The 10,420-nt window shown below is 36.3% G+C and overlaps 1 protein-coding gene across 2 annotated transcripts; it reads left to right on the top strand.

Moving 5' to 3' along the window:
• The first annotated feature begins 2,943 nt into the window (after nucleotides 1-2,943).
• Nucleotides 2,944-8,858, top strand: LOC111402065 (uncharacterized oxidoreductase At1g06690, chloroplastic). 2 transcript variants are annotated; one of them, XM_023030110.1, is made up of 10 exons: nucleotides 2,944-3,329; nucleotides 4,908-4,999; nucleotides 5,087-5,127; nucleotides 5,228-5,392; nucleotides 5,492-5,514; nucleotides 5,620-5,691; nucleotides 6,230-6,397; nucleotides 7,089-7,171; nucleotides 7,252-7,314; nucleotides 8,509-8,858. In XM_023030110.1, exons 1-10 carry the CDS (start codon nucleotides 3,116-3,118, stop codon nucleotides 8,710-8,712), a joined length of 1,125 nt encoding a protein of 374 aa, XP_022885878.1. In that variant the 5' UTR covers nucleotides 2,944-3,115; the 3' UTR covers nucleotides 8,713-8,858. The 2 variants fall into 2 exon arrangements, with proteins under 2 accessions (XP_022885878.1, XP_022885879.1); XM_023030111.1 differs by having other exon boundaries at nucleotides 2,946-3,329; nucleotides 8,527-8,858.
• Nucleotides 8,859-10,420: the final 1,562 nt, after the last annotated feature.

The following is a 10,420-nucleotide window of genomic DNA, read 5'->3' as shown; positions in this document are numbered from 1 at the left end:
TTTAACATTGAATTTCACTTGTAATTTTATTAATTCTAACACTTATATTTACAAATTTACAATGATAATAATAATTTAATAGATTAATGCTCTAAGTTCATATTTAAAAAGTGAAGTTTCCAAATTGATGATAGTGAATTGGGATTTTGGGCACGTTGATTTCTTGAGTGGTTCGGAGGATCGCCACTTGTCATTCAATAAAAGGATATTGCTAGGATTCAAGGTTTATATTATTAAATGTATAAATTTGTTACTTGAAATTGGTTATTATGTGATCTTAATATTTGATTATTATGTTATTAATGATTATCATGACATATTCAAGAACGTCAGTGCATCCATATGCATACATGAAATTTTACCAGATAAAAAGCTTTCAAATGTCACGAGTGTTCAGAAATTGACTGACTCATTTCTCCTCCCTCAAACACCCCTTTAAACTATCCTGAGTTGCCAAACAATCTACCCATCTCTTATTTCCAACCTCCTCCTAGAAGATCTAACAGAATCAGACATTTGTCTCCTTACCTAAATGATTATTAGTGTAATTTACCTTTTTCTTCCACACTAGTCCAGCCTTCTACAATGCTGGCTAGACCATGTACATCTAGTAAACAATACCCCTTATCTCACTATATTTCCACTAATCATTTAGTTCCCAAATACAAGGCCTTTACTACAGCACTCTCTAATACTTTTGAACCAAAATTCTATGACCAAACTATTAAATATCTCCATTGGAAAGAAGGTATGAATAGTGAAATTAAAGCTCTTGAAATGAATAATATTTGGACCTTTATGCATCTACTATATGACAAACATACCATTGGGAGCAAGTGTTTATAAAGTCAAGTATAAAGCAGATGGGACTATGAAAAGATAAGCATGGCCGGTGGCTCAGAGATATACCCAACAGGAAGGCCTAGATTTTTTTAACACTTTTCCCCTGTTTCAAAATTGACTTCGTTATGTATGCTTATAGCTATTACAGCAGTAAACAATTATTTTTTATACCAATTAAATGTCAACAATACCTTTTTGCATAGTGACTTACATGAGGAAGCCTATAAGGAGTTACCACAGGGATATCCGATTCATGACACCTCCTTGGTTTGTAAACTAAATAAAAGCACAAACTCAAACATGCATCTAGACAATGGTTTGCAAAGCTCACGACCAGCCTCATTTCATATGGATTTCAACAAACCAAGTCTAATTCCTCATTATTTCTTCGAATTACTGCTGATTCATTTATGGTGCTCTTGGTTTATGTTGATGATGTCTTACTTGCAAGTAATAATCTCAATGAAATTCAAGCACTCAAGAAATTTTTAGATAATCAATTCATAATCAAGGAATTAGATGAGTTAAAGTACATTCTTGGATTGGAAATTTCTCAATCACAGCAGGGAGTTACCCTTTGTCAAAGAAAATATGCGCTACACATATTAGAAGACTCTGGTTTCTCTAGTTGGAAACCTGTGGCATTCCCAATGGATTCTATGCTGAAGCTAAAATATGAAGACTACAACTTCCTATCTGATCCCTCAGTCTACTGAAAACTCATTGGTAGATTGATCTGTCTCACCATCACTAGACCTAACTTGTCCTATTCAGTCCATGTCCTTATTCAATTTATGTTTAAACCTGCTCAGTCACATTTAGATGCAGCTTACAGGGTTCTCAGATACATTAAGGCTACCCTGGCCAAGAGTTATTTTTTCCCAGCAACCTAAACCTACATCTCAAAGCTTACAGTGATAGTGATTGGACGAGTTGCCTTGAGACTAGGCGCAGCATCATTGGATTTTCCATTTTTCTTGGTGAGTCCTTAATTTCATGGAAATCCAAGAAACAAGCTTCAATCAGCAGGTCTTCTGCTGAAGCTGATTACAGGGCATTTACTTCCACAACCTGTGAGGCTCAATGGCCTATCTACCTTCTATAGGACTTGGGTGTCCATCAAGACCAACCTGCACTCCTATATACCGACAACAAATCAGCACTTTTCATTGCTACAAATCCTGTTCAATAAGAGAAAACCAAGCACATTCAAATTAATTGTCATCTTGATCGAGTTAAATTACAAGTTGGCTTAGTTAAGATCATCCATGTTTATTCCCAACATCAATTGGCAGATATCTTAACAAAACCCCTTGGTTCCGCTTTGTTCCACAAGAATATCTCCAAGATGGGCGTACTCAATATACATGCCCCTCTTAAGGGGGTCTTACGATATAGATAATACAGATTCAACAATTAAGTTAGCTGTCGCATCTTTAGCCAAATCAACTGCTCCAGTTGCTCTCATAACGGCTAAGTAGCGGTTATATATGTTAAGCAGTTAGATATAGTTAGTAAAAATAAATACAAGTGCGATGTTGTTGCTCTACATATAAATGTATACACATTACATGCGATATAATGAGAGAATTCATCTTTTTCCCAATTTTCTTTTGAAGCTACAGTTCTTAATTCAAAACTTTTACACTCATGACACATTTTTTAAATGTTTGGAACCTCTACTACAACTTTTCCAAAAAGGAATATGGGTAGTTTAGTTGTCATAATGCTTGACCCAACTCGGCTCTCGACAAGCTCATGGAGGCTAACTCGTGACAACGTAGGGCAAGATGTTAGAGAAAGATGCTTAGAGGATAGGTAGCCAAGAAATTTCACAACATGAAAATCCTCAAATGAGAGTATATATTTTTCATTCCCTATTGAAAAAACTAAAGACTACGTGGAATTAGCCACAAGGCGGACTCCACCTGATTAAATATGCATAGCAGGTCCCCAAGACTTTGCCGGTCCATTTGGGTGAACGTTTATTCCATCTTTCTACTTTCTAACAACTTGGGTGCCGTCTAATTCAGGTGGGTCCTGATTACTTTTTGTTTGCAGTATGAAAATACTGGAACGTGTAAAAATTTAATACCATTCATTCACAATTTTACTTCCATGGACCAAAATCCAACATTTCTGCTGAAGAAATATGCCATTCATCCTACCACTTTCCTTAATCCCCTTTCAACACTATTTTGGGGACAGTTTTTCTTCAAAACCCCAATATTTTAGGGGGGGGAAATTTGGTACCAAATTCTAATTAGAGATAATGGCTCTACATTTGAGCAGTGCATGCTTCTGTACTTTTGGTCGGAATAAAATTAGTACAGTTAAAGCTGTGGCTTCTGGGCAGGAAAGTACTGTTGTGAAGACCGATGAAGAGAAATTGAAATTGGGTGGTTCTGAGCTGAAGGTGAGCAGGCTTGGGATTGGAGCCTGGTCATGGGGTGACACCAGTTACTGGAACAATTTCGATTGGGATGGTAGTTTTCTTTCATATGTTTTGTTTATATTGTGTTACTTCGATTAGTACTTCACTCAACCCAAAATCGACGTTATCTTTATTGCCTGCGAATGTGTGATGGTAATTGAATAGGATATGGCATTATCTTGTGGCATTTTATAAGTTGTAAAGGGGTGGCGTTGGGATTTGTAACATTATATTAAAAGCAATGAATTGGTTTTGCTTAGAAAATTTGTTAGAAACATAGAATTTGATATGCTTCTTGATTGAATTATTTGCTTGTTCCTCTCACTCGAGTTCTGCAATTTAATGTACTCTTGTGCACAGAAAGTAAATCATTCCGTGTATGAATTTCTGCCATATTCAGCCTAAATTTCTGTCTCTTTGTAGATGAGTGGCTATGGATGGTTGTGGATCGTTTTTAGAAGTGAATTTTCAAGTTAAAAAATGAGTATAGTTGTACCGACCCAAATCAAGGAATACAGGTTGGCTCGGCCCACATGAGAGACCAAAGATTATTTTCCAACAATATTAGACAAGGGGGGTGTATGAAAAATGAATCAAGAGGAAAATTGCACATATTTTTGTTTTTCGTGTGCTTCTAGTTGGAAAAGGATTTTCTCCAAATTCCTCATCTCTTTTGGCTAAGATAGAATCACAGTAATGGAAGTGGTCATCCTAAACTGTTGAACATTACTTTTGATATTACAAATGACAGAATATAGGGATGAAAGTGGATAATGGGGGAGATGATGAGAGTTCAAATCCTAAGCCAACTACTTAATATTATAAAGATACTGGCTTTCTTCATGTAATACAAGTGTACGATCAATTTTAAGTTCTTCAGTACTTTCTTAAGGCCATTAGCAAAATACTAACCCTTTGCGAAAAGATTGTACTTTTCCTTGCTGCTAATCAAATACTGACTTACTTCTATCAAATATGGTGTCATTACAAAATATAATTAGTGGCATCATCGTACATTATGAAGTCCTAAGCAATATGGCATTGCAGGTTACTTACATGGTCTAGCGTTGAAGGTGAGCGTTTGATTCACAGTGAATCTTGATTTAAGTGAACATTGTTGTTATACTAAATATATTTTCACCATGCTGCTACTTATCTCTTATATGTGAAGGATGTGTTTCATAATTGTTTTCATCACTAGAATTGTATTAATATTTTTGAAATATTAGAATGGACTTCTTTTTTCCTTTTCGTTAATTTCTTTACTATCTTCATTCTATATTGTCTGTGTTCTCCTTGCCTCAATCAAAATTTGGCTTGTTTTCTTGTCTGACCGATATGCTATATAAAACAGATAAGCATCATTTCTATACATATGAGGTCGGCCACATGAATACTTTATGATATTTTATTTTCCTATTTCCCTCTTGCCTGGTCAGTGTTTTTTTCATTTTCTGAGTGCGAGTAAAAGTGCAAGGGTTGTGGTAGTTGTACTGTCACACTTTTCATGTGAACTCTCCCTCTTCCTCTCTGCATGTAATGTGTTTTTCAGCTGATGTTCCTCTTTGTTTTGTTTCTTATAATTATCAACAAATAGTCAACTTTCTTTCTCTTCTTGTGATGCTGACAGACCGAAAAATGAAGGCTGCCAAGGCTGCTTTTAATGCCAGCATTGACTGTGGTATAACATTAGTTGATACAGCTGAGGTTTATGGCTCAAGGGTGGGAAATTGATTATATTTTGAGTGTTGCTTTCATGTATTCAGTTAACTCGTGTGATCAGATGAAACTTGTTGCCTGTGCTTGCAGCTCGCATTGGGTGCCGAGAGTTCTGAAACCCTGTTGGGAAGGTAACTTGTGACACATTTGAGAGTTGAAATTTCAGGATAGTGTTTTCCAGTTTTCTTCAATTTTGTAGTTCTTGTAATTCGAGTTGCCATATTTGTTAAGATTCATCAAGGAAAAGAAAGATAAGAATCCAGATATAGAAGTCAATGTTGCAACCAAATATGCAGCTTTACCATGGAGGCTTGGTCGCCAGAGTGTTATTTCTGCTCTGAAGGATTCTCTTTGTCGTCTTGGACTGTCTTCAGTGGATCTCTATCAGCTCCACTGGTCTGCTTCTTTAACTTTCTAAATACCATTCTTCCTATTCTAATCAGTAGTATATGCATATACGTATTGAAGCAATTTGTTATCTGATGAACATTTCAGGCCAGGAGTATGGGGAAATGAAGGTTGTACATTCTCTTGCTCAATGACTGATCTGATATAGTAACTAAATTTGAGAATATTCATGTTTAAGTTCAAGAGGGCTTAGCATATTGAGAACCATTTTTCAGGATATATTGATGGTCTAGCAGATGCAGTGGAGCAGGGTCTTGTGAAGGCTGTTGGAGTGTGCAACTATAATGGTATATTTCTCGAAAGCAAAGATACATACATACAGTAGTTGAACCATTGTATATAATTCATATATCCTAAGTTCATACAGGTTAATGAATATAACCCTTTTGAAGGGTACACTCTACAAATGCCATCAGCTGCATAACATTGACTTCTTTACATATCATTGTTTTATTAGACTCTTTCCCTATTCTCTTGGTGGGAAAAACCATAAACGACTTAATATTTGTGTAGCTTTTATGCAATTTTTCTTCTTTTATATGGAAATGATTGAACTGGTTTCTTAATCACATAAAATTTCCTTCCAACTCTGAATGGGCCATTTCATTCAGCTTGTCATGGTCATCCAATGACAAATCAAAGTCCAACATTCTTTGCTTTTGTCTACTCATGTTATTCTCTTAATCTTTTGAATCACTGCACCATCCTTGATGGCTATTTCTGTTAATTTTGTTCATGCAATCATGGATGAATCTGAAAAAGATTCCTACTCTTTCTTCTGTCTTACATGCAACCTTTGACTGATGATGCCATATCTGATTTTAGAGAAGCGTCTTCGTGATGCATATAACCAACTTCAAAAGAGAGGTATTCCTCTGGCTTCCAACCAAGTAAATTACAGTCTCATATACAGACTCCCAGAGGAGAATGGTGTCAAAACTGCCTGTGAAGAACTTGGGATCACTATAATCGCTTATTCGCCAATTGCTCAAGGTTAAAACCTGGTCCTTTTTTTTCACGATTTATGCTTATTGCTGCATACTTACATAACTTGCGTAGCCATTGACTGCACGAACATGTAGTGTTTGCATAATTTTTTTTAAGGAGAGAACTGACATGAACTTAATTAAACAATAATTGACACAATCAAAATACTGATTCGTGCATATTAAATTTTCTTTGTTTCTTTTTTATTTTGATTCCTTTTGGTAATGCAATGGTTTTAGGGATTCAAAACATATTGTTAACCCCTTAATGTGGAACGTTTGGATGCAGAAATTGTCTGCTGTATTCTAAGAGATAACCTTTAATGTGAATAGTTATTGTTTCGATATGCTTGATTTTATTTCATTTACCATGTTTGGTCATAGTTTTTTGGCATCAGAAATTGCATTTCCACCAAGTTCTGAAATTGTTAAAAAATTAGTTTCGCGGAAGATCGTGTAATAGCCAAGTTCTGATGCCAATGGATTTCTTTATTCATTTTCATTTCTTTTTGGTTTATTGATTTTTGAGGGGGGGGGGGGGGGGCATTTCTTTTTGGTTTATTGATTTTTGAGGGCGGGGCGATTTTCAATTCCACACTAATTCTTATGGCTCCAATCTACCTGGACTAAACTTAAAAGGTGGATTCTGGATTACTTTTCTTCTCTCACTTGGCCTCTGAGCTGTCTGACATATATAGGTGCTCTGACGGGGAAATACACTCCAGATAACCCTCCCTCTGGTCCTAGAGGACGGATTTATACCCCCGAGTTCCTGACGAAGGTTAGTATTATAAATGCACTAAAATATTTTACATACAAGTTTTCTACTCAGTTCCTCGAATTACTTTTGGTTACCTGCAGTTACGACCTCTGATAAATCGAATAGAAGAGATTGGACAAAACTACAATAGAACACCAACTCAGGTTTGTTCTCTTCAACTTTTAGCATAATCAATCGGGGATATATCAATCACTTCAAGAAGACTATTATTATATGCTAATTGCTAAGCCTGTGAATTTATGATGTCACATGCTTATTTTTTGGCGATTCCTTTAGATTTGTCCATGATAGTTTAGTTCCTTTACAAGAAAATTTGAAATAAAATACACTAAATTTCCAATCGGCTAGTGTGGTCCAGTGCTACATTATTAAGCCCCTGTTTGTTCATCATTAAAGTAGGAAAATGAGTTTACAATAGTGAATTTTTGGAGAATGTGATTAAAAAGTAGGAAAAAGTTTTAGGTTTACGTGCAAAATATTTTATTTTGAGAATATATTGTTAAAAATGAGTTTACGAAAAAAGAGTTTTGAAATAATGTTAGGATAAAGAAACGGGTGCTATTTTGATGATCAGATAAAGACTTTAGAACAGTTTAGAGAATTATTTTATTTGAAATTGTATAATTGGTTTAATGTTGCAGCTTCTACTCACATAGATGGGCTACTTAATTTCATGACGTTTATTTATTGTTTAAGTGTATAATTATTAATAAAAAAAAAAAAATGTTAAGACAAACAGGGGTTAAGGTTTCAATCTTTGCATTTCTTCTTTACTCTTTACAGTTTCATCAACCGAGTCCCAAAAGACTTCTGTGACAGATATCTGCAGGGGCAGTTCCCCGGAGGGAGGACCCCCCCCCCTCCTCCTCAAAAACTTTAGACCTTTAATTTCTCGCTAATAAGGTAGATACGGCCTAGTGGTAAAGGTCTCTTATTTCGGCCCAACCGTGACAGTCAATTTTCACTACTTCACATTGGAAAATTATTGCAGTTAGTCCTTAGCCTTTAGGACCTCTAGAAAATTCATCCTAAACCGTTAAATCTAGCATTATATTTCCTCACGTGAGTGCACAAAATATTTTTTGAAAAAAATTATTTGTAATTCCATGCCCGAGTATTCACAAGTGGATTACTTTATATTTTCTTACCAAAATTTATGATCAAAATATGTAGTTTTGGTTTCCTCTATATGTTGATCTCTCTGCCTACTATCGCTATGCCACCAGCTGTCAACTAGTGTAGCGCAGACGACTGCCATAGGCGCCCAAACCGAAAGTTCAGCTCTGCCATTGGATATCTTTAGAAACAGTTAACTAATACACGTGTCTTTTCACTAGTTTAATTTCTCTTCACAGGTTGTCCTCAACTGGTTAATCGCCCAGGAGAACGTTGTACCAATACCCGGGGCCAGAAATGCGGAGCAGGCTACAGAGTTTGCTGGTGCGCTTGGGTGGAGACTCAGTACCGAAGAAATTGATGAGCTCCGTTCTATGGCATCAGAAATCAAACCTGTCACAGGATTCCCAGTTGAGAAGTTCTAATTTTCGAAAACTTTTACATGTCTATAGCTGTTTTACAATTTGGGCAATTTGTAAAATGGATTTTTCTTTTTTGCTGTATTACATGTATATGCTGGTTCTGGGCAGAATTATTGTTATCTATATGAGACCACAGATGTTGCATGTTTGTTCTCTGTGTGCAATACGCAATATTTAACGATATAGACTATTAAGGCCTTGTTTGAGAGATTTTCTCAAGTCATTTTTCCTCAAAATTATTTTTAGCCACACATTCTATGGGAGGATTCATAACTTTTTTTTACTTTTTAACCACACTTTTTTTTTTTAAATTATTGTTCACTTGGAAAAATCACTCTTAAACAAATGCTAATAAAGCAAAGTAATGAAACTTGTTGATTCACGAATCAATATAGGGACCTATCTCAGGGAAAAATTCATATCTCAAATGTATTTTTTATACCATTTCAAAAATCAGGTAAGAAGTTTGAAAAATCAAAATTCAAGTTTGTATTTAATTAATTAAAAATATTTATTAAATAAATATATTAAAGTCACAGTTAAACAATTAATGGTCATAGATTTATTTACTGGTCACATATTATCAAATTAATTGATCACAGATTTATTCACTGGCCACATATAAAAAATTTTGTAGGTTACAAATTATTTCGAGGTCACAGATTTGTTGAAATCATGGATTATCAAATTTCAAGGTCACAGATTGTCAAATTTTAAGGTCACATGTCAAATCGTTGGTCACATATACCAAAGACTCCACTGTCGAACCCAATCCATCACCAATGCTTGGTCACAGAGCAACCAAATGGTCACCACCAGCACCAATAATGTCACCACCACTAGATCCAACACATTGCCAACAAAAATCACCACAACTACCACTATCAGATCCACTACCATCGCCGCCACCACTGTAATCGCTGCCGACACCATTTTCCAACACCACCATCACCACATACCATCACAAATAGATCACACCAGTCGTCACCACTACTGCCTGTCTTTGACCTAGATCCACCTCACCACCACCACCATTGCACCGTCATCGAATACACCACACACAATCGCAACTACCTCCACCTTACACCACCCCCAAAATTCGAAGCCACAGATCGAAGTTCGAACAGTACGGCACAGCCAAATCTTGCAACGCTGCTCATCAAATAGCACAGGCAAAGTCGCGCAATGTACCAGATCCCGCACAGTGTTTCTCTTGGTTGCAATAGAGAGGAGGAGAGAAGGTGGAACGCATCGGCTTCATCGATGGTGCTCGAATCTCACATCAACACAGGCCTTGAAGTTGGGCTCGATGCTGTCTTCGACTGCAGGTGCTCCTCAACGGCGACGGGCATTTGTGACAGATGATAGAGAGAGAGACGAGATATGAAGACAAAGGAGATTTGAGAAGATAGAAGAAAACTGATAGGATACACCGTCGGAGACGGGTGCTGTGAGAGAGTGTAGAGAGAGAGAGACGAGATATCAAAAATGATAGGGTTTGTGTGGGATTAGGTGGGTATAAAATTTAATTATTAATTCAATACCTGAATTTTGATTAAAACAACTTTGTACCTAATTTTTGCACTCAGAAGTTGAAACACCTGTGTTTTTGTAATTTCCACATCTTTTAACCAATAAGAGCCCAAAAGAGAGAGAGAAAGGGGGGCGGGGGGCGGGGGAATGGTTCATGCCATGAATTGTTTGAGATACA

Source organism: Olea europaea, chromosome 10 (genome assembly GCF_002742605.1).
Source record: "Olea europaea var. sylvestris chromosome 10, O_europaea_v1, whole genome shotgun sequence".
Classification (NCBI taxonomy): Eukaryota; Viridiplantae; Streptophyta; class Magnoliopsida; order Lamiales; family Oleaceae; genus Olea; species Olea europaea.
Note: the sequence above shows the minus strand (reverse complement) of the source record. Positions and strands in the feature narration are given on the sequence as shown.

Excerpts from the sequence above, each read along its gene's own strand:
- LOC111402065 (XM_023030110.1), top strand. The coding sequence starts at position 3,116 with ATGGCTCTACATTTGAGCAGTGCATGCTTCTGTACTTTTGGTCGGAAT. Across the intron at positions 3,330-4,907 it reads GAACAATTTCGATTGGGATG|ACCGAAAAATGAAGGCTGCC; the intron begins GTAGTTTTCTTT and ends TGATGCTGACAG. Across the intron at positions 5,000-5,086 it reads CTGAGGTTTATGGCTCAAGG|CTCGCATTGGGTGCCGAGAG; the intron begins GTGGGAAATTGA and ends CTGTGCTTGCAG.